Source organism: Podarcis vaucheri, assembly GCF_965113315.1.
Source record: "Podarcis vaucheri genome assembly, chromosome: 6".
Taxonomy (NCBI): Eukaryota; Metazoa; Chordata; class Lepidosauria; order Squamata; family Lacertidae; genus Podarcis; species Podarcis vaucheri.
This window is the reverse complement of record NC_138764.1, coordinates 47,931,347-47,956,463: the sequence shown is the minus strand read 5'-3', so window position 1 is coordinate 47,956,463 and position 25,117 is coordinate 47,931,347. Positions and strand designations below refer to the sequence as shown.

The following is a 25,117-nucleotide window of genomic DNA, read 5'->3' as shown; positions in this document are numbered from 1 at the left end:
GTGTTTTGAAGATATTTGATAATTTTTATAGCTGACTTATTAGACACCTAAATTACCGTATTTTTTGCACCATAACACTCACTTTTTTCCTCCTAAAAAGTAAGAGGAGTATATTTCTTTTTTTAGCACTGTCACTCAACTTAAAAGCTTAATCACATCCTTAACTATTTCTGAAACTCTGTTTTTATAAAGCTTCAGAAATTACCTGGTAAACAGGATCTTCTACATCTTCCTCCAAAATTGTCTATCGCAAAGAAAGTAGAAGAGACAAAAAGGAAAGAAAGTGAACAGCAGGTGTACAAGAGCCTAATATTGAGGAAAGATATGGCACATTGTTCAGTAAAGGAGGGCTAGATATCTACTCAACCTTGCATTGCATATATGAAGGCGCACATCAAGGAGGAATACTCTGAAATTCTTCCAGTTTTAAATATCACAAATTAAATATTCATGCAACCATTTCATATGTCTACTGTGCTCAGCTTTGTTATTCTCAATCACTGCCAAATTGTATTATGGCACTACTGATAACAGCAATATTCACAGGCAGCAGTGGAACCTGTAAATCTTCTATCCACTGAAACTAGTAACCAGTTACCAGTGCTCAGCATCATAAGACCCACCCATTTAATGCTACAGGTAAGAGATTAAGTTTGCATGATTCCTGATTTCTGTGGCAAAGGATCAGTTTTATTCTTTGTTCCTAGGATGTCTTAGCACAACAGTCCCAAATTCTCAGTTGTTGCTTTGTCACTTCATCAGTGTACACTTCTATTAAAAAATAATTAGATACCTGATACACTGCTTGTTCACACTGTTTATCTTTTTGTGCCTTTTTTTCCAGCTCTTCCCTTTGTTTCAATTCATAAATGAGTTGAAAGAGGTCTCGCAAATCCAGAATTACAGGCTCCGCCTACATAAAACAAATTAAGAGTATTTCAATAATATGGGAAAGACGACTAGCAAACAAAATGTGACCTTTCCTAATGAAACAGCTGGTCTTAAAAACACTTATTTAGTAACGGTATAATGGATTCATTTAGATGCATCAATGGATTCTTATACTCTTACTTGTGAGTAAACCATTTAAATTATTACATTGAAATTAGTGTTAGTGCTGAAGTATGAAATCATCTGATTCATATAATGAATTTGTATAGTTTGTAATGTTTGGCTGTAATGCAAACTTGTCAACATTTTTGCTGGAAGTTCTTCTCTGACTTCAAACATTAAGAGGTTCTGCTCTTGCTTTGTTAATGATCATTAGGTCATGTCAAGACAAGACCACCTGATTTGTAAGCACCTGGGCCCTTTAACGTTAGCCCTTTATTCTCAGTGTCATTGTCATTGATCAATGTGAAATTATGTGACCTACAAAGCCAGCTGCTTTGTTGATGCATGCACAATGTTATCTAATTTTAATTTCCTCACTGCTAATGAAACTATCATTGTTTCCTGGAATTACATGACCGGTCAACCCAACTGAAGTGAGGTCAATTCTCTTGACGGCTTCTTGAGAATGCTTTATGTGATTGTTGCTCCCTATCTATATCCAAATCCCTCTCTTGTTCCTATGTGCATGTATTTGGGTGCACAGAGTGAGTGAACTTCAAAGCAACTCTCTGTCATGGCTAGTGCTGTAGGAAAACTGCTGGAGGACTGAACCAAGGTGCAGTTGCTAAGTGACGGGGGAGCAATATAATAATGTGCATGTAGCAATATTATGAGATGAAAGAGTTCTCAGGTGAGCTTTTTCCAAATGCTTGCCAACAAATCTCATACCAGCCAAACCAATTCCAAAATGAACCATAGGTTCATCTCAGGTTCCATCTCAGGGTGGAAATTGTATATTTAGGACCATTTGTTCCTACTTAATGTCAGACACCAATTAAAGTTCTGTGGAAATGAGTTAAATCCTGGGTTAAATCTACAAGTCAAAAGTTACTGAAGATAGGCTTCCACAGCCATATTGGAACTTTCATAACAATGTCTAGCCTGTGCCTGAAGTCAATGTGACTAAATCTACACTACTCTAGCTTAACTTGGTTATTCAAATTGAGTTCTTAGGATGGCAGCCTTAGGCATTTTTAAACACTCCAAAACACACCCTTTCTCATTGAATTAAATACCTTGTTTATATTGGTCTAGCTGCAAACTTTAACTAGGCAAAGGTTCATTTCTATATAAGCTAATTATATTTGCAGATTAATGGTAATTATAATTATGAGCATAAAAGGCATTGCTTATATTTATTAGTGGTTTCTAATACAATGAAATGAGAGTAGACTATGCTAAGTAGCTATTTGTTTTCCATCGTTTTCTATCTAAATGAGTCTAGGACCCTAAGTAAACTTATTTGTATTCAGCTAGTGTTTCCAGTTTAATTAGAAAGGAAAATAATTACTAATTAGAAGGAATACATCAAGAAAAAAATTGAGAAGGGTGAATTGTATTTCTTTCTTTCCAGGACTGGTATTGCTAAACTGCCATCTCAGAACATTTATGCATGCACTTCTGACAGCATTATATACTGCATAAACAATGCTTGCAGGCTGCCCTTTCAAAGCAGCACTGTTCTAGACAGAGCTATCAAACTGAGTTAAACTGCAGAAAATGACAATAATCTTGATACTTACTGCCTGGGCTGTTTTTATTGCCACAAATCTATGATTCCCTTCCTTTCCGCACACATATCCGAAGGCCCGATGGTCTGTGATATCCTTTGCGATGTATGAAATTTCATGAACTGCATGATGGTGCTGTAGTAGCTGTTCATAAACCAAAAGCAAAGAAGCACAGGGCATATTTTACCAAAGTTCACATTTTTTACTGAGACATGTAATTTACCTTTGTGAGGATACACCTGAATGACAATGATGTTTCAATAAAAAGCGAGGTATATATTCTTCAAGACTATTTTTGATTGATTTGATATTACGCTTATAACCATTTTCATGTTTTGTATGCATTTCATCCAGTGCTTAGTGTTCAGTCAGATTACCCCCAAAGGCGCACTCTTTCAGTGTCTCCCAAGACAGACAGATGCCAACAACAACAACAACAACAAACCTTCCCTGTCTGTCACCACAGGTTCCTTCACTGCTACCTCACAGTTCAGGACTTTCAATGTAGAGTGCTCACTGATGGTTACTCATCCCCTCAGGGTTCTGTCCTGGGCACATCAACAGTATAGTGTCCCACTCAAGGGAAGTAATAATACCACTCTATTCTGCCTTGGTCAGACCACACCTGGAGTACTGCGTCCAGTTCTGGGTACCACAATTGTAATATTGACAAGCTGGAACATGTGCAGAGGAAGGTGACCAAGATAATCAAGGGTTTGGAAACTAACACTTAAGTTCAATGATTGAAGGAGTTCAGTATGTTAAGCCTGGTAAAGAAGAGACTGAGAGGGGATATGATAGCAATCTTTAGATATCTAAAGGGCTGTCAGGTGGAAAATGGAGCAAACTTGTTTTCTCCTACTCTAGAAGCTAGGACCTGAACCAATGATTCAAGTTACCATAAAGGAAATTGAGACTAACCATCAGAAAGAACTTTCTGACAGTAAGAGATGTGACAGTGGAAAAGACTTCCATGGGAGGTGGTAGACACTGCTTCCTTGAAGGTTCTTAAGCAGAGGCTGGATGTAGATGTACAGTTAAGTTGAGATTCCTGCATTATAGGAAGTTGGACTGGATGACCCCTTGGGGTCTCTTCCAATTCTACAGTTCTGTGAATCTGTCGCTGTTTTCTCATGTGCACTAGGACAGCTTGTGCTGTTAACAGCTCCTTTAGCAATCTTTTGTGCCTTGCAGACTGTCACAGACTGTGTGTGTGGTCAGCAGGTGGTCAGCAGCCTCCATTTACAACTTGCAAGCAAATACACTTAGCCTAGAAATGTGAACAAACATGTGTAGGTCTGCACAGAACATGCTAGTACAATAGTAACTTGTCAGCGTGTTTGTTGTACCCCAGCTGAAAGGGCTTTCCACTGTTTCCAGAACCGGAAGGCCATCTATTAGTGCAAACAGTAGCAGGGTTATCACTTTCAGATAGCGGTAACCTTTCAGTTTTCATCACCCAGCTAAGTAACAGTTCTTTTTACTTTTCAACATGTGAAAGACTTGTCTGGCACAGAGGAGAGTTCAGCTCTGCAATTTCACTGCTCAATATAGCCTCCTGCTTACTGCACTGACACGTACATTTTTATTTTTGAAAAATAGTGCTCTTTCTGCCCAAATTTGTCTTCCATAAAAAAGAAGCTTTATGTTTAATTAGCAATATATATTTAATTAGAATTGGGGGGGGGGTCCTCTCTGCATTTTTGTGTGTGTCAGCTGTTGAACATTGCTTTGTATGCAAAGAGACAGCAAATGTGAACGTTAGGTGCTTGGATTTTATATTGTGAAGTTCTACAAAATGCAGTAAAAAAATAAATAAATCCAGAAAATATCCTTACAAAACACTTCTACATCATTGTTGCATCCTAGTAAAACTGAACTGAAAAAATCTACCTCCAGTCAAAGGCAATATCAGGGCAAGATATTTACAGATGCAAACAAACCAAATCCTCAGACATTGCTTTAAAATGATCAATATTTTTGCTAACATGAATCTTCTAGTTATCTGCACTTTTTATCCAGCAATAGATTTCTATGGGCCACATGTTATGATGAACACTTGAACATCTGGATAAACTAGCTGCTGACCCATTAATCAAAGTGGGATAACTGAGTGGTGATTTCTGTGAAGAGAGAGGGAAATCAATATTCATGTCAACTTAGGCAGACCTTGTAGTGTTCCTGCCCTTCAGTAATGGGAACCACATTGGTCAAGAAATATCTATCGCTAGATTGATATTGGCTGACATGTAAGCTGATGATGCCAAAGTGTTACCTTGCAAACTGTACCAGGCTATTAAGAAGTAAGTTAAGCATGCCTACAGCAATAGCTTTGTCTGTATTTAATTTAAGGAGTATTTAGAAAGATGACTGTCAAGAGATTTAAAAAAAAATCTATGAAGTTTTACTTTATCTTGGCACAGGAGATATGAAATATTATACTGCAGACTCTGATATGACAAAACGCTGGTGCATGTTGATTAGAAACATCAAACTGTTAGACATCAATTAAATCGGATAAACTGTTTAATTGTACGTATTTATGTGAAATGTTGACAGATAACGAATACACCTCTTTCCCCATACAACTGTATGTTTACTACTTTTAGTATTTTGGTTTTTTCCTGGGGAGCTGAATTGGTTCCTGTTTAACACAACACACTAGCAAACCCTATTGAAAAGACTCACCAGCAAATCCTTCTCACAACAGTAATTCAGAGTCAAATTAGCTTTACACTAAGCAAGAGACAGGAGACCCACAAGCTAAAAACATCAGTATTTATCGATGTTTCTAATGGTGAATGCCTTTTGCTGGTTTTATTCTTATATGCTTTATGAGAACTTGATAAAGAGGGAGGTAAGGAAGAAAGAAAATAGTAAAATGAAAAAGTGCCTTATCTGATTAATAAAGTGTTGCTTATTGCACCCATAATATAATGTATGGATAACTTTGAGAAAAACAGTACTTTTAGAATATATTTTTGGAAATCCAGTTATGAAACTCTGAGTCATTGCAAAATGAAGAAGAAGAAGAAGAAGAAGAGTTTGGATTTGATATCCCGCCTTTCACTCCCCTTCAGGAGTCTCAAAGCGGCTAACATTCTCCTTTCCCTTCCTCCCCCACAACAAACACTCTGTGAGGTGAGTGGGGCTGAGAGACTTCACAGAAGTGTGACTGGCCCAAGGTCACCCAGCAGCTGCATGTGGAGGAGCGGAGACTCGAACCCGGTTTCCCAGATTACGTGACTACCGCTCTTAACCACTACACCACACTGGCTCCAATGGCTCATTAATTTCAGCTTTTTCGTGCCCTTGCTTGCACATGGGATTTAATAGGCTACAATTAAATTGCAAAACAGATAAAATGAAAATTACCCCTTGACTTTCGTGAAATATAGTTTAAGTACTAGCCCAGGCATAGGCAAACTCGACCCTCCAGACGTTTTGGGACTACAACTCCCATCATCCCTAGCTAACAGGACCAGTGGTCAGGGATGATGGGAGTTGTAGTCCCAAAACATCTGGAGGGCCAAGTTTGCCTATGCCTGTACTAGCCTTTGCATTAGCAACAACAACAACAACAACAACCACTTTATTATTTGTACCCCACCCATCTGGTACAAAACCCATTTCCTAAGGCACTCTGGGCGGTTCCAGTACGTATGAAAACATAGTAAAACGTCAGACATTAAAAACTTCCTGATACAGGGCTGCCTTCAGATGTCTTCTAAAAGTTGTGTAGTTCTTTATCTCCTTTACATCTGATGGAAGGGTGTTCTACAGGGAGGGCACCATTAAAATAATCTATTGGAATGTTGAAGGTTTCTTACAAACTATCATCTCCCCCCCCTCACACACTTAGAAGCCAGCCTCATAACATTCACATGTTGAATTTTCACAGTCTCTTTCCTGAATTTGTCTCCAAGCCTGTTATCAACTTATAAGTGAAATACAAACTATTCGGAGGGCTAAAGGATGAGAGAACATGGAGATAATACAGCTCTTGGAGGAGTGCTGGATTGGCTCTTCTGGAGTGTTTGTATTTCACTGACATCCACACTACCCCCTTTCACAGCCCCCTCCCCATATCGGTAAGCAACAGTGACCCATCCAGCTAGTAAATTAGCATAGTTACTTTGCTCCACTTGGTGAGCTGCTTCTGCTAAGTAGTACTAGAAGAGATTTGTTTGTTTAATGTACTGCGCTTCATCCATAGGTCTCAAAGCGGCTCAGAACATAAAAATGCAATATAAAAGCAGTTATTCACTAACCACCTGTCCACAATGTTCTTCAACTGGACATTGTTGTCATTTTTTAAGAAGGAAACCAAAAACAAAAACTAAACTAAGCAATGAAATCACTACAAATAAACACATAAAAGCCAACAGAAACCGCATGAAATCCTTCTAATATAGGTTTCAAAAGCCAGCACAGAGACTCGAAGTTCTAATACACCCCTAACATAGTTCAGTCTGGACTTGCTGGGGCAGAGGAAGATCAAAAAAGCCTCCCCCTCAAAATAAATAAATAACTGATTTTGACTGGTTGTGTTTTATATTGTTAAGTTACTTAGTGATTTGTTTTCTTTTTTGTAGAAAGCAATTAAGAAATGTAATAAAAATAAACAAATGAATAAGCACAGTATCAAACATCACTGGTGAGGTGCCATCATTAATTTGAATACCACTTTCAAGAATGTCCTCTCCCTAGAAAGTGCCTGTCTCACCTCATTATGCATAGAGAAAGGGCTGTTATGTAGATATGTACAGGAGAAGATGCTCCTTCAGGTAACTGGCTAGAAGACATTTGCAGCTTCAAAGATTAATGCTAACACTTTGCACTCAGCTGGGAAATCTTCCCGGTTATCAATTAAACTTTGTTATATCTTTCCCATGCAATCTGATATTTTATTCCACTGCATCACTACTTTTACAGAGGTTTCTGCTCATGGATCCACTTAGCTATTAATTTTATTTTCTCTGTCTCCACTTATACCTGACTATATTGGCAAAATTGAATGGATCTAGCTACTTCAACAATCTCTTGATTTTCCCATTTCTCTCCAGCTTCTAGAAGTCTGTCATAAAGCCATTCATCCCTTTCCTCATTCTGCCCTCTTCTTTCTTTTTCTGTGGCCTTCAAGTCATGGTGAAATCAATCAAGTTGATCAATTAAGCACTTAGAACGGCCAGGAATCACTTCCAATAAGAGGGTTAGCTTCTGTGACAAAGACACAACAATACCACAGCTACCCTGTTTTTAATGAGGGAATTTATTTATTGAAAGACCACAGTATTAAGGTTGCACTTAAACTAAAGGAAACCAGTTAAAGCAACCAATCTCCCAGTAAAGCTACATTAAAAAAGGTCCATTCCAAAACCAAACAGAACACAAATATCAATAAAAAATGCAGGGGAAGAATTCACAGGCATTATAGACACAGAATATTTAACGTTAACTTGCTCTCAGAGCTTGCCACAGAATGTGAATAATTCAGATCTTATTTATGAATCGCTGTGGCCCATGCACATTTTCTCAATTCTCTGAAAAGACTGACAGACTGCCCATCACCTTTTGTTTGAGCTGGCTGAAGCCTATTATTTGTGTCTTATAATCTATGGGTGATATATAACATTAATCAGAGAATGGCCGCTGAAATCAATAAAATTCTAAGTCCATTGATTTTAATGGATCTGCTTCAAGTATGACTTAGTTGGCTATCATCCTATTTCTATTAATAGCATCTTCTATAAACAACATCTTCTTCCTTTCGAAAGAAAAGGGGGGAAACCTTCCATAAATGCAGTTCTATGAATGAAACAACATGTACCTACCCATGCAGCATATAATGGAATATGGAACACTGGTTATGCAGATTGCTTAGCATGGACTGGAGAATTATAGCCTCTACTTTCAGTTCCTTTCAGTTAAGTTGTTGTGCCTGCTGCTACCCTTTCCTGAATAATTTCATCTCTTCATATTCCTATTTGAAATTACCTAAGCTGCAATTATGAAAAACTTCCTTCACATATTAATCATATGAAGAGGGTCCATGCACTGAAAGAAGGATCTTTGTCAACAACTGTTTTTTGTGTTGAAGATATGGCATATGGAAATTTATGGACCTAATGGGTATCTAAAGCCATTTGCACATGCAGAATGTAGGTACCCTATATATAGAAATGAGCAAACTAGTGATATTTTAGGGAGCAGGCGGTGCCCATTACTTACATCATAGGAGCCTACACAACATAAAACACTGTTGCTGTATGTTGTATGTTGCAAGAAGCCAAGTTACAGGGAACCAGACAGAGGGCCTTCTCGGTAGTGGCGCCCTCCCTGTGGAACACCCTCCCACCAGATGTCAAAGAGAACAACAACTACCAGACTTTTAGAAGGCAGCCCTGTTTAGAGAAGCTTTTAATGTTTGATGTATTATAGTATTTTAATAATTTTTTTGGAAGCCGCCCAGAGTGGCTGGGGAAGCCCAGCCAGATGGGTGGGGTATAAATAAATTGTTGTTGTTGTTGTTGTTTATCTTATATTTTGGAAATGCACATCCAGGTTTTCTTTCCCTTTAATTTTTTTTAGGAGCCCCAAGAGAGTGGGGCCCTAAGCTATAGCTTGTTTAGCTTATACGTAAATCCAGCACTGGTAATACCGAATGCTGTTCATTCGTTTTTCGGCAGTATGAAAAAAAATGCTGAAAGTCAAAGGCTTTGCTGAGCATATGCAATACCTTAGGCCCCTTCCAAATAATCATGCCAGTGACATTTTTATTATTGTTATTACTGCTGCCATTTTCATTACATTGCATTTTGGACTGTTTTTGTAATTAATAATAAAACATCCTGGAACTATGAAATGAAGGTCAGGCTTTATTATTTTTAATCAATGAATTAAAAAATTGTCTTTGGCCAAGGACTAAATCCAAGATTCTATAACCATCAGTAACACTGATGTTGCAGATGTGCTCCAAAGAAATGACTGCAGTTGCTAGTAGGATCCCATTTTTTTTAAAAAAAAAATCAAAAATCCAGATTTTTAAAAATAAAATGTAATGTCAAACCGGGCCTCAGGCACAATCCAGCCATTCAGTTTCACTGTATGCCATGCATTGTCAAAAGAACTGCAGTGGTTGGAGCATCAGAAAGAAATGCTCCGTGGCTTTTCAGAGTTATTCAAATAGCTCATATAAGACTTTCAATGCATATTGCGATACATGACAATGATACAGTCTTGCACATGCCAGTGGCGCTTTTGCACTGTTAGCTAGAGGACATGGAACTCCATCTGCCACAGTGACTGGTGGCAGTCCCCTGTAAATATGAGACTATAAAATAAGAATGCAAGAATAGCTCTTCGGCAGCAGACGAAATGCCTACACTGAATTTAGATTGTTCAGTACCAATGTGAGGCAGATCACTATTGCTTCCATTATTGCTTTTTTTACAAGGGAAACTGAGGCTTAAAAGATTTTCCTAATGCTAGGCACAAAAAGAATGGCTTTACCAAAAAAGCTTAACTTTTTCTGAAGGGAAAGGGGAGGTCACCTTATTATTAACTCATTCTTCTATAAGACTATCATATTTGACTTTAAGCCATTAGGCAACTGTGTGAAATCTTGGTGATAAAGTATGGGAGAAATTTTTAAAGGTGTTTTCCCCCCCTCCACACACACACACTAATGTTCTCTATGTATCATATAGGAACAACATCCTAGTGCACTAAAATGGATCTGAGCGTTTGGATTTTCGGCTCAAATGAAACTCAGAAGAGGTGGAGAAGTTTGATCTGTTCTTCAGCTAGAGGTGAGACTTTGATGTAAAGAGTCATGCAGCTGTATTACATAGAAAGTCACTCCCTTAATAGCAAAGATTGTGTAGTCTCCTAGATTTTCAAAGTTTAAATGGAGAAGCAGACACAGTTTGACCATCCTGTCCTGTTTATGAAGCACAAAGAGCAACTACAAATTTCAAATCCTTAAGATTTGAGGCTACTTTATTGAAAAATGAAGAGTTTTCAACAAGTGAAGTTTACTTCAAAAGAGACAAGTGTCACCTTATCTCTGTGGACATTACAGAAATATTACACACTTTAAGTTACCTCCTAAAAGTCATTTCATGAAGACAATGTATTAGACATGGCCCCAGTAGAATCTATTGTATACTTAGGGTCATATTCAATGAGGTCCTACTCAGAGTAGACCCTTTGAAATTAATAGACCTAAGTTAGTCATGTCCATTAACTTCAACGGGTCAACAATGAGAAACATTAGCACTGAATACCACCCAAAATATACACAAAACCATGCTCCTGCTTCCATTATTACCATTTTCAATATAAATCATTTTTTTCTACCCTGTTTATATTTCATTCAATCGCAAGGGGTTCAAACTGGTTTCTAATCATATAGCACTCCAAATTTGAAGCATTAATAAATAATAAGGGAAGACTCACAGCCATAAATGTTGAAACATGCACTGCTCTATATAATTTATAGAAGATTCTGGTTAGAAACTACTTCATTTTCAAAAGTCATAAAGGCTCAAGATTTTCCTGGGAGAGATTCTGTAAGTGTGATCCAATATAGTTTCAGTCAATACAATAAAATACAGGAAAAGAAATGACTAGGGTTCATTATAAAGCAATAGTGACATTTTTTTATCTCTGCATTACAAGACAAGACAATGCACAGGTCATTATGAGCAGAAGAAATGCCAGATTAAGAGTTCATATTTTCCTAGTGGCACATTGATTATTTAATTTCTATACCGCTCAATATATTTTAAATACTTCTAAGCAATGTACAAAAAACTAAGGCAACAACAACAGACAATATTATAAAAATACAGCTCCATATAAAAATGTTGCATTAATACAAAGTTACTCACATATATAAATCAATTTCAGTTCATTTTCCTTTCCTCTCTTCCCTCTCAACCTCAGGCTTCTCACTCAGAATCAAACAAACCTTCAGCTCACCCACAAAAGTCTCACAACAAGAGGAGTTCATGGAAACAGCCTAGTCTCTCCCTCTAGACTTGCTCTTTATGGACAGGTATTTCCTCAGGCTGCCTACAGCTGTGTCCTATTCAGCTACACTCACACAGGTGCAGCAGGTTTGCTGAGTTTCCCAGGAGGTGCAAAGGATGGGGAGTGACTTCCCTCCACTCACAGCCCTTTCTGTCCTATCATCCTCCTCATCCACCAGCTGGAATCTGCTAGAAGCTTCTCCTATACAATTTTATTAAAATGGCAACCACCATTTGTTACTAGATCCATTCCTAGATGCATCCACTACTTAAGTCCACAGCATGTGTCTCACCAAGAGAAAAAGAGCCATATATTCCATTTGGGGTAACAGCTATTATCTAGAAGTACAGGAAAATGTTAAATTATCAAAGGCATGAATTTCCTTAAGCGAGAAGAAGCCTCTTTTTAAACCAGCCCTAAGTTCGCAAAATGTACTAGCTAATACGCATTTCTACTTGCCAACTTCTCTGTGCTCACATCTGTTAATACTGGTGGTTAATAGCCTTAAAGTCTTCTCTATTAAGATTCCTGGAGGCTCTTCTTACTTGCCAGAGGTGGCCGGCCAAGGCATGTAGGCTCCTCTAGGCATCTCCTTACCAAGGATGCAAGAGAACTGAGGTACGTCTCAGATCAGAGACAGCCAACACTGTCCCCTCCAGATGTTGTTGGACTACAACTTCCATCATAAAGCTGACTGGGGCTGATGGGAGTTGGGAATCTAAATCTGGAGACTACCATGTTGGCTCCTTCTGCTTTACACATTTAGACGGATGTAAGTCCCCCTGAACTCAGTCAGGTTTACTTCTCAGTAGGCATTTGTAGGGTTGTACTGTTAAAAGAGTAAACCAGGTGGCTCAATTATGCATGCTTTTTTTGGTGTTACAACAGATTGTATAATGCTGATAATGCATGGAAATTATTTCAGAACAACTAAAGCTGATTAAAACACAGCAGCTAATTATATTTCAGCAGCTTTCCCTGTGTCTATGAAATAAAACAAAAGATGGTATTTATTCAGAATATTAATGGCAGCACTCTCTGGCAGGTAAGAGGCAAACCCTGCAGAAACAAGGCAGCTCAACAAAGCATAATGCATGGGATATGAAACACAACCCAGCGCAAATGGGTGAGAGGTACTAGTCCTACATGGAATAATGCTAATTGCAGGTGAAAATCTTGTTCAGAAAACCACCTTCATGATATCCTTATACATGATCTAGGAACTTGTCCGTCTTGTCTAATGACACGCACACAGCACAACTGAGCAGTCTACACAACAAACTTTCATCAAACCAGCAGTTATGTCTACCCACATGCTGCAATACATGGTGAAGAGCTGATTTGGACAAATTTCAAATCCCAAATAGAAATGACTTGAAAGGATTCTGGGCTCGCCAGAGCTGAAATGGAACTCTGTAAGATGGCTTGTGTTGAAGCAGGCAGTGGCGTAGCGTGGGGGGTGCAGGGGGGGCCAGCCACACCGGGTGCAACATCTGGGGGGGCGCGCTCGCACTCGCCGCTCTCTGGCCCTACCTGGCTCACTCACTCTCTCTCACTGCAGTGCTGGCTGTGCGAATCTGATCCGAGCCGCTGGGTCGCCGCCCACTGTGGAGGGGGTGGGTGCCAGGCGTGCGGTGCGGAGAGAGAGCAAGGGACTATCTGGGGGAGGGACAGTGCAGCGGCCGCCCAGCGCAGCGCTGAGCGCGGGAGAGAACCACACCAGACCAGCCCAGGCAGCAGCAAGAAGAAGCTGGCAGCGGCGGCAGGTTAGGGGTTAGGGGGCGCAAATTACATGCCTTGCCCCGGGTTAGGGGGCGCAAATTACTTGCCTTTCCCCGGGTGCTGACAACCCACACTACGCCGCTCACCTTGGCAATCCAGCCAAGGTGGAAGCAGGGACTCACCTTGGCAATCCAGCCATGAAAAGAATAAGAAGCAGCTATATCCATGTGCTGAAAGTGAAAGGTAATACAGTGGTACCTCGGGTACATATGCTTCAGGTTACATACGCTTCAGGTTACAGACTCTGCTAACCTAGAAATAGTACCTCAGGTTAAGAACTTTGCTTCAGGATGAGAACAGAAATTGTGCTCCAGCGGCGCGGCAGCAGCAGGAGGCCCCATTAGCTAAAGTGGTGCTTCAGGTTAAGAACAGTTTCAGGTTAAGTACGGACCTCTGGAACAAATTAAGTACTTAACCCGAGGTACCACTGTAGTATCTCTAAGCCTGCCATAATGTCAGGGTGGAAAGATGAGGAAAGAGAGAAGAAACATCATGGTCAGAGTGAGGAAAGGGTGCAGAGGGCCATCTCCATTGTTACTTACAGGCCAAGCTTGTAATCAGATGGAATTATTGCAACTATAAATTTAACCCCTTCATATTCTGCACCTCCAATTTTTGTGAAAAGTCTGTCTGTTTTTCTGTGATATGGCATGTTTCAATAGGCAATATGGATATTTTTTGACCAATAGTATATAGAAAATTATTCTAATCCTAAAATTTGCAGAAAAGCCACTGCACCCATCCAGTTGAAATTTAGCAGGATACTCCAGTTCTGTGAAAAAGTATGGAAGAAATTATTGCATTCTGTGTGTGCAACTGTTCAGCATTTCACTTTGGCCAACTGTAGGTCTTATCCAGGTTTAACTAAGACATCTGCCAGTTTCACCATGATCATCCCTGCTTGACAACCACCACAAATATGCAACATGCCATCCCATTCAATCTGGTATGTGTATGGCAGACCAAAATTAAATGTCCATGCAGTACACAAAGAAAGCATTACCCTTCTGACTCTGAAGGGGGAAAAGCAACTTGAAAGGAAATGACTGCATATGCTGTTGTACATTTGGTATGAACTTTCTGAATGCTACATCATCTGCGGCATGGAAAACTTTTACTAATAATTTCAGAATAATTTTGTGCATTGCTTTGCACAAATGTGGATTTTATGTATGGAAAATGTGGAAACTGTTGCCCTTGTGACATTTCACTGATATACTGTTTGTGAAGTGTTTTACAACATGCTAAGTGGAAATTATTTTATCTCACATGCATATAGCTATATTGCTCATTTTGACCATAGATGGGTACAAAGATAAGTAATACATAAAAATTTCAAATTCTAACTGCTAGGTGTTGTCTTGTTGTTTTTTAATGCAGCCAGCAGAGGAAAAGATCCTGCAGTTTAAACGTGAAAGGCAAAGCTAACTTGGCGCTTTCATTCCAATGAACATAGTAGTTTATTATTTTAGGCACAGACCCTGGCCGAGACCACAATGACTCCACGGCTCGTGAGCAAATAAAAGAGGACAAATTGAATGTGATAGCATGGAGAGAGAAAGAAAAAGTGAACAAAGAGCAGGATGCCAATTTGTGGTTTGATAGAAGAACTGACTACAAAATGGGCCAGGAAGCAGGACTTCTGAGCGTGAACATGATTGAACTCTTTCCTCAGAAGGGGCTGTTTATTCTCTCGAAAATTAGCAAAACACTATGTGGCTGCAAATGAATGGTCCACCACTGAATCTGTGTGACCTGGAGCCTTTCATTCAGTTGTGTCACACAATAGGCGACAGAATTTCTCACTCTTGGAAGGCAAGTATAGAAGAGAAAGGAAGTCGTAACCTTGGAACATTCTCCAAATATGAATGGGCTTCTCTTCAGATAACCGGCCTCTTAAACATGGCTTAACTATAAATGGAAAATAAATCTGCAATCCCAGTACACCTTCCATAAGGAGTGACTCTACTGATAAACCAAGGAAACGTTTTTGTGAGCTTCTCCACAAGGAATTTCTAGAGCATTTTCTCCTGCCCAATAAAATACTGGAAATGGCACAGCCAGAAAACACTTGCAAATAAAATGGAATAAATTATACACCATAAATAACCAGGTAGATAGATTTGACATCCTCATCATCAAAAAAACATTTTATACAGACACGATCAAGGATCTAAATGAGTAAGGTATCTAGAAATGTGTTTACACTAAAGTCATTGATATAAATTTCATATTGCAGGCATTCATATTGTCTAGATTAAAAATCCATTCAACATGGTTAGGAATTCAGGCAGGGTTTTCACTGGTTTATTGCATGTAACTGAAAGAGTGGAGTTATGTGTTATGCATTATCACTTGGCATTAAATTGTGCAGCCTCACACTTGTCCTGTAAAATACAGTTGTACCTCAGAGGTTGAACAGAATCCATTCTGGAAGTCTGTTAGACTTCCAAAACTTTCAGGAACCAAGGCGTGGCTTGTGATTGGCTATAGGAGTTTCCTGCACTCAATCGGAAGCCATGTCGGACGTTCGGCTTCCGAAAAACCGGAACACTCACTTCCGGATTTGTGGCGTTCAGGAGCTGATTTGTTTGACAACTAAGCTGAATCCTAGGAGCTTGTCACATTGGGTTATAATAATTCTTCTTTTTTTTAATTAAAGCAAGATGGCATATTGGAAAGCCCTGCTGGGGAAGTGTTCGCACAGGACAAAGATCCAAGGACTTCATGGGCAGGATAAAATGCAAAAGCTGATTTTGGCCCCTTCTTACTTTCATGTAGATTAGGTTTAGCATTCAGCTTCATTCTTTTTTCTCTCATCTGAATCTCAAAGCAGAAATTACAATTAAATACTCAGTACACCAGCTTAGTTCAAAACAGGCATAACTCCTTTGAGTTGTTTTTACTTATCCCTTTTTCTGGCTTTTTGCTGCAAAATCAGAGGCTAAGTCTTTGAATGGGTCTCTAACACTGTGCTGCTCTCACCTTGTATTTAAATGCATGCAATGATTCTTTCATGGTTTTGAAGCAATGTCTCTTGCTCCCTGGGTACATTTATTTATTTTAGGAAGAAATATAGTCCCCCCCCCTGCTTTAGCAACTGTGCACAGCATGATTTCAGGGTTGTTGTTTTTTTGTTCTCTTAATCAAAATTATCACTTAATTCATTTGATTGTTGCACAGGTCTCATATATTCCCCCCCTCTCAAGCTTTTCAGGGCATCATTGAAAATCTGTTCATTCCAAGTTCATAGGCACATATAACAAAAGCAAGGAACAAAAATATGAAAACAGCAAAATAATCATGTTTTCTATCCCACCCCACCCCCCCACCCCGGAATCTGAATGGCTACCTACTCCAGCCAGGAAACATAAGGTTATATTTAGTCCACCAGACATCGTGGATCTACGCAGTGGTGGAGCTTCATGCTCCAGCACAGGGGGGCAGAGAGCAGGCAGGAGTGGAGCTGGCGTGGCCCCCAGGGGCGTGGTGCGCTGCCCACAGGGGCGTGGTGCACATCCTGGGGGCATGGCATACTGCCTGCGGGGGCATGGCACCCAGCACGGGGGGGGGGGCCGCGATGGCACCCCACCAGGATCGCGCTGCTGGGGGCAGTGAGCTCCCCCCCCACTCCTCTTCCTCTGCCAGTGAATCTACGTCACGAATCAATTTTGGTATTTGATTCCAGTATTTAAAACAGAGAAACCTTGACTGATACAGCATCAGTAATCTTGAATTACACCAAATGAAGAGCCATAATAGTCACCATATCCCAACATTATCAGATTTACAGTGGTTGGTTTTTTGTTTTTGTTTTTAATGGTTTATTCTACTTCCAATCACTAGTATCAGCATCTCCTGCATTTTGTGCAAAAGAATAAAATGTGTTAATTGAACTTTGCATCTGGCACGCCAACACAATGTATCAACAGCACCAGTATTGCTGGGAAATGTCAGAAATGCTACTAATACAACTGCTAATAGCAGAGCAAACAAAAAAACTGAAAAGCAATTGGTGAGATATAGCACACTGCATTGAGAGAAAAATATCGGCTACAAGTGGGAGTAACTTTGCAGACATACAGGAGAAGAAGATATTAAAGACAAATAGACACAAGACTTTAAACAGGGACATCACTCTTTGCTATGGCATTTTCACCACTTGTGACAAAACATTTCAGTGGTTCTGAGATGGACTCCTTTATTATTATGTCAAGAGTTCTCTTGTCAAGCACTTTCTCTTAGGCTGGAATGTCACCCGCAAAATTCTGCTGGTGCTAGAAAGGGTTTTCAGCTATACATAAATTCAGGGCAGGGTTGAATGTTGGTGTGTCCGTATAGGGTAGTAGCTATGTATAATAAAAATCAACTGAACAAGTTAGTTCTGATTAAACTACTGTATTTTTCGCCCTATAGGATACACCAGCCCATAGGACGCACCTAGGGTTTTTTTTTGGGGGGGGGGAAATAAAGAAAAAAAATTATTCCCCCCCAGTCGCAGCTTCAGCGTGTCCCACGCTCTGGGCAGCAGGCTGCTATCCGCAGCATAGGGAGCCCTGCGGGAACTCCCGCGGGCTCTACAGGCTTGCTGATAGCTTCCTGAAGCCTGGAGAGCAAGAGGGGTCGGTGCGCACTGACCCCTCTCGCTCTTCAAGCTTCAGCGAAAGCCTGCATTCGCCCCATAGGATGCACACAGATTTCCCCTTCATTTTTGGAGGGGGAAAAGTGTGTCCTATAGGGTGAATAATACGGCAATTCATTGGTTTCAATGGGACAGTTGTGACTAGTTTAGTTGAATTGAGGGCCAGGTCTTGATTACTCTGAACACTGCACATCTTAAATCATTTATATCAACATATTATATCAGACAGAAATCAAAGTCCACCCTGAGCACCTTCTGGCTATAGCAGAAAAATTAAGTCCTTGTTAAACTTAAAATAGTCCATATATTACTATGTGGACATTATTATTGATGTTATTATTGTGCGGATAATATCATGCTCTCCTGCCAACCTAGCAATTTGAAAGCATGTCAAAGTGAAAGTAGATAAATAGGTAAGGTAAACAGGAAGGTAAACAGCGTTTCCGGGCGCTGCTCTGGTTCACCAGAAGTGGCTTAGTCATGCTGGCCACATGACCCGAAAGCTGTACGCCGGCTCCCTCGGCCAATAAAGCGAGATGAGCGCCACAACCCCAGAGTCGGTCACGACTGGACCTAATGGTCAGGGGTCACTTTACCTAATATCATGCTAGATATACACCTATGAATTTTGCTCACTCTAAAAGCCTGAATCGAATCTAGCGCTGGCAGCAAAAAAAGCTCACCTTGAATTAACCGTAGAGAACAGAATAGATGCCTAGCAGTTAAGGCAAACACTTTCATGGATAGGACTTGCATGATATGGTTGTACACGAGTTGAGGAAATATTAACCCTATATGAGTTTTGGGCCTCAACAGATTGAGACACCCAAGTTAAGCCAGTTAAAAATGTCCTGCATCATACTCCATTCATTCATGTACCTCTTTCCTGGCAATATTTTCTTCCTATAAAAACCCCTGTTTCCTGAGGGCATTTATTACATTACACTTCAGAATTTTTCATACACTGGGGGTACACTTCATACACTTTAATAATCATCTAGCCTCTTCTTGCTCTAGATACCATCAGCAATACTTTTAGTCTGACAACCATGAAAATACAAATTATTTTCATCCCCCCCCCCAATTTTAATGCTGTTGACCTTCCAGTCCAAACACACTAAGAAAGGAAATGAGAGATATCTTCAGAACTTTAATAAAATGTAAGGCATAACGTGAAATAACATTTAAGGATTTTTTAATTGTTGGCTGCTTTGAGGGTATTTTTTGGGTAGCAAGGCAGCCTGTATATTTCAACATACTGATATTTACAAAAATTGCAAAGCTGAATTCTGCAGGTGCCGACAGTTTAAGATGCTGAAGATTTTCAAAGAATCTTGAAAAAAAAATATCCATCGGATTCCCCACCCCCCAGAACAGACACCCCCTATCTTGCATCCATTTCTCAGTTCTTAGGGCTTTCCCCTCCAAGCTGATCCTGGAACATAGCAAGAATCACCTGAAATCTGACTTGTGCAGGTTTATATGGTGCCAAATTTGTGAGGCTGGCAGGTGCTACATGCAATGGTTGGCACTGTCCCACTGCTCCTGAGGCAAGATGCTACCATCCTACCAAAATGTTCACCATTAAAAATGCATGGCTATATTATCTTGATATTTGCTGCCAGCTAAATTGGTGGAAAAGCTTGTGACGGTTTCAGAAGTCAATTTATCACATGAAAAACTTGCTGTAACAGAAATTAGGTCATAACAGCAACATTGGCTTCAAAACTGGGTCAGCCATTAAGAGAAACTTTATGACTGTGCACAACTGAAAGATCTAATCAATGGATTATGACTAATATACCACGTTTATGGCTCTTATTTCTATGTGCGTATTGCCTTGCATTGCCCTTTTACACATGGCAAAATATGAAATTAAAATTAAAGGATTACAGTGGCACCTCGGGTTAAGAACTCAATTCATTCTGGAGGTCTGTTCTTAACCTGAAACCGCTCTTAACTTGAGGTACCACTTTAGCTAATGGGGCCTCCCACCGCTGCCGCACCGCCAGCGCGCGATTTCTGTTCTCATCCTGAAGCAAAGTTCTTAACCCGAGGTACTATTTCTGGGTTAGTGGAGTCTGTAACATGAAGCATCTGTAACCTGAAGCGTCTGTAACCTGAGGTACCGTTGTATAACTGGCTACTGCAGATATGGGACTCCTGCAGTAGTAGTAGTAGTAGTAGTAGTAGTAGTAGTAGTAAATTATTTGTACCCCACCCATCTGATTGGGTTGCTCCAGCAACTCTGGGTGACTTCTAGGCTTTTGCTAACTAAAACATCTGGGGGGGCACCAAGTTGGGGGATGCTGTCCTAGCCAAAAAAACAAAAAAAAAGGATCAACCCTACTTCAACCAGCAAAGTGTCATCCTGAGTTCTGCTTCCTGATCATGCTAGTGTGTGACAGAATGCTTTGAACAGGCATAAATTAACTGGAGGCACTATATTATGAAATCATTATTCCGTGGTACCTACCTATCATTGGGGCATATTGCAGCCTCTTGAAAATCACAGAAAACTTGTGCCACCCAACAGAATTTAATCAGTCCATGAGAGATTGTTCATAACAAATCTGTCAGCTTCTGAGATGTCATGGAACTATCTGTTCCTTCTTGCTGCAGCAGAGTATCATATAAAACATCAGGCGATATTTTATATTATTAACAGGATGCCATGTTCGCAAGCTTCACAGAGCATTGGCTACATGGAACTTTGGCCCAAGTTAGCATTATGCCTCTTGTGTCCTCATGTGGGAGTTTGTTGCCATTTTTTTTTAATACCTCCATACTGGTTGTAGCGTTAATGTTTTTGATTTATTTTTTTTACTGGAGTCCACATTTTTATTTATATTCAATATATGTATTCTTAACCTCAAAATATGTCTTTATATGTATATATCAAAACATGACAAAACCATTAAATTAGGAACCAGGTTTACAGTCTTAAAATAATCCTGAAAATGTCAAAAATCTATAGGCTGTTCCCGAGTTATAAATTCTGCATATCGATCTCAGCGATATCATTTTGAGGAGACTCAAGAGGACTAATTATGCCAGCAAGTGAGCGAATAGAATAAATAGCACTTGGCATATTTGCTTCGGATATACATATTACACACTTTAAATGTCAGAATAATAAGGAAAGGAAATGTTTGTTTTTTTAAAAACCCTTCTATCCTGATTGGCCAAACTTTACCCTGCTTGACATACCCTCATAAGTTAAATGTACCCACATATTTCACCCGTTCTACTTCTGGGAGATTGCTAAAAAAAAATACTGAAGAATTTTTGGTATATTGCAAGTCCTTGTACGCATCAGAAACTAATGATTTTGGGGGGTTTTAAGACAGCTATATTTTCACTCAATAATCTTGAGGTAAGAAAGACGGTGCTGTCCTGTACAGCTGTCAAATACTGTCATACCTCGGGTTGAAGTTGCTTCAGGTTGAGCGCTTTCGGGTTGCGCTCTGCGGTGACCCGGAAGCAATGACACCACGCGCATGCGCAGAAGCGGCAAATTGTGACCCACACATACGCAGACAGGTGTTGCGTATGGGATGTGAAACTTATAGCAGTCAAGTACAACATTCCTACAGTGGACATGTTAGGGGATATTTTTGTACCACTCAGGAGAAAACGTCCTGTTTCCTCCTGAGCTGGGACAGACTTCCACTGCATGTGACTTGATGTGGGTGTGGCCTGTTGTTGGTAGAGGAGCACATGGCCTCCATGTTCTGCTTTCTGTGTTCTCCATTTTTGTTTTCCTATGTGTTAACAGAAGTGACTTCTCAGTCGCGGTCACTTGGGACCTTATGGGACAGTTCATGTAGATCCAGCATAGGCAACCTTGGCCCTCCAGATGTTTTGGGACTACAATTCCCATCATCCCTGACCACTAGTCCTGTTAGCTAGGGAACATGGGAGTTGTAGTCCCAAAACATCTGGAGGGCTGAGGTTGCCTATGCCTGATGTAGATATATAGTTATGTAACCTAAGCCTGCCTTCAGGGATCTATCAGTGAACCTGAATGAATGTGTGAGTAAACTGTTGTTGTTGTTGTTGTTGTTGTTGTTTAGTCATTTAGTCGTGTCCGACTCTTCGTGACCCCATGGACCAGAGCACGCCAGGCACTTCTGTCTTCAACTGCCTCCCACAGTTTGGTCAAACTCATGCTGATAGCTCCAAGAACACTATCCAACCATCTTGTCCTCTGTTGTCCCCTTCTCCTTGTGCCCTCCATCTTTCCCAAAATCAATGTCTTTTCCAGGGAGTCTTCTCTACTCATGAGGTGGCCAAAGTATTGGAGCCTCAGCTTCAGGATCTGTCCTTCAGTGAGCACTCAGGGCTGATTTCCTTCAGAATGGAGAGGTTTGATCTTCTTGCAGTCCATGGGACTCTCAAGAGTCTCCTCCAGCACCATAATTCAAAAGCATCAATTCTTCGGCAATCAGCCTTCTTTATGGTCCAGCTCTCACTTCCATACACCACTAGTGAGTAAACTACTTTTATATTAAATTTAATCAGATTCTCATGTCTGTTCTTTTTAAGGGAGGGATTAGAAGGGATCTTACCAGGAATCTTAAGTCGTGAGGCTCAGACAAGCCAGCAACAAGCTAACCGCTGTGTAATTTTAAAAGGGGGGTGTTTGGAACTCTGCTAGGATATGGAACTTGCTAGCACAAGTTAGGAATGGTATCATTAATTAAAATATCCTTTCCTGCCTCCCTAATCATCCTCACAAGATGGAATCAAAAAATCCATGCATGCATTTTGGACATACTTCCCCCTCCTCAAAACACAGCCCTCCTCCCACAAATAGCAAAAAGAATTACAAACAGTAAAATTAAATCATCCCACGTTAGTAAGAGGGACAGTATATTTTCTTTCTCCAGTGTTTTAGAGGATTAAAGTGTTAAGTGGAGTGAAACCTCACCAACAATTGTTCTAATTCTTAGTGACAGTATTTGCCTTGAGTGACACTTTCCATCAGAAAGTGCAAGTACATCAAGCACACCCATCAAGACTTCAAGTACAAAGACAGATAAAATATTAATTAAAATGTATATTTTTTCATGAATATTACATTTGCAGTACATGAAAGTACGCTATAAATGCAAAGGAAAAAATTGCAGGCAAGATTTCTGACAGTAACCCAAATACATTATTTTAAGCTCTAATTATGGAGCAGTTCCTTTAAAACCATCCATCTAAAGTCAGGCCTGCCAATGCCAATTTTTAGAGAATTTGCTGGTTTAGGGCTACACATTGATTTTTTTATTGTGATAAATTAAAATCCAATATTAGCCAACAAGATACAAAGCGCACAAAAATCAACATTTGTCTCTTTTAAATTAGGTCAGACGTATGTGCATGAGTAACGCAGACAAATGAGAGAAATCAGACATGGGCATTTTGTGAAATAAGTAATAATTTGGCAAATGATGACATGACAATGAACTTATCCAAACTGGGGCAGTGGGGCAGAGCCAGAGGACAGGATTATAGTCCACACAGGGATGAAGCAACTATCCATGATTTTCAGTTCCAGCAATGAAATTATTTGTTTTAAGATGTGAAGTACGCTAAATAGTCAGAAGCTGCTGTAAATCCATGTGTGGTTGCCCCATGTAGAGAATCAATGAACTGCAGGTGGCAACATCCTCAGTGAAGAACCTTCCTGATTGACCACCAAGGCTGATCACTGGATCTTTCTAGGCAGAAAGGAGTAGGAAGAACTAGCCTTTATCCAGATGATCCTTGCTTGAGAAACAAGGTCTTCCTGAATCCTAAGTTATTATTTGGGCCAGCTTCCAATTTGACCTCAAGAATTCACTTGCTCTTTGGTTTGAACTCTTGACTTGCCCCTTGGTCCTGTTCTTGACCCCTGTTCTGTCTTGGGGCTCATAGTTCCTGACTCACCTCAGACTGCTTTCCATGGCCCAATCTCAATGTGAATATTGCAACTGTAGCAACCACAGCTAATTAACTACTTTCTCTTCTTTATTGTGCACTGTGGAACATCTGGCAGGATGAGGAAAAGTCAGAATCAGCAGAATAAAGTGATTGTAGGAAGAAGGGCCTGCAACTGGGATTTCTCCTCATTTTATGACATCGACAGTAGCAGGTTCTCAAGTGAGAACTAGAATGAGAGCACACCAGTTGCAGGCCTATATCCTGTAGTGCATGGTGTGTGGTGCCACAACTCACTGATCTCCGGTCAGTCACACTGTTGTTGCTTACTGGGCGATATAGTAGGGTGGGAGAGATGGTGGTGCAGTGCAAACACGCCAGCAGAACTAATCCTGCTGGTGCTTTTGCCACTTCCCCTCTACCTCCCGGTCAGCAGCAGCAGCAGCAGTGTGACCAACTGGAAATGTCACACTGTGTCACACTATCCACACTATCCACTACTGGAATGACAACAGCAGACTTCACTCTCTTATAGCTTTAGAAATTATATTATCATTCTGGCCAGTGAAGCTAAAAATCCTCTTTTTCAGGTGCTAGCATCTTTGTGGATGCTTCCTCTGACTCATACTCATTTTTTTCTCATTCTAGAAGTCTGGGGAAGACAATTTCCCTATGGGCACAGGAACTGCTGTAACTTGGAAATGTCCTAGTAAATCCCAGATACTGCCATAATGCCTCACAGATTTCACATCCCACTTCAGATACACTGGAAAGGATGAGCTTGGCGGACAAGTTCATGAAACAATGGCAACTCTTCCTTGGCATCACTTGTAAATTACAGGAAGCAGAATGCAACACTTGCATAAGGTTATAAGCTTAGATAATCAAACAGTGCATCATACTTTGAATATATAGTACCCAGTACTATCCCAATAACTCTTCATAATTGACACTGCATTATTTACTTGTAAGTTTAATGATCTTGGTTATCCAATAACATAATATTAATTAGGAAAGCTAATTCTATCTGCCATCAGTCTGGTTTTATTTCTAGCATCATGCTAAATAGTTAATTTATATAAAAATTTAATTGAGATCCTTTTTAAAATTCAAGAGAGGGCAT

General features: G+C 40.1%; 1 protein-coding gene across 8 annotated transcripts in view; it reads right to left on the bottom strand.

Annotated features, from left to right (window-relative positions):
* DAB1 (DAB adaptor protein 1) overlaps positions 1-25,117 on the bottom strand; it is a 586,419-nt gene that overhangs the window by 42,165 nt on the left and 519,137 nt on the right. For all 8 annotated transcript variants that reach the window (XM_082228739.1, XM_082228744.1, XM_082228738.1 and 5 more), the window contains 3 exons: positions 2,637-2,768; positions 794-913; positions 206-244 (listed from right to left, as the gene is read on the bottom strand). In XM_082228739.1, coding sequence (XP_082084865.1) covers positions 206-244; positions 794-913; positions 2,637-2,768 — 291 coding nt within the window. The remainder of the gene's footprint in view (positions 1-205; positions 245-793; positions 914-2,636; positions 2,769-25,117) is intronic.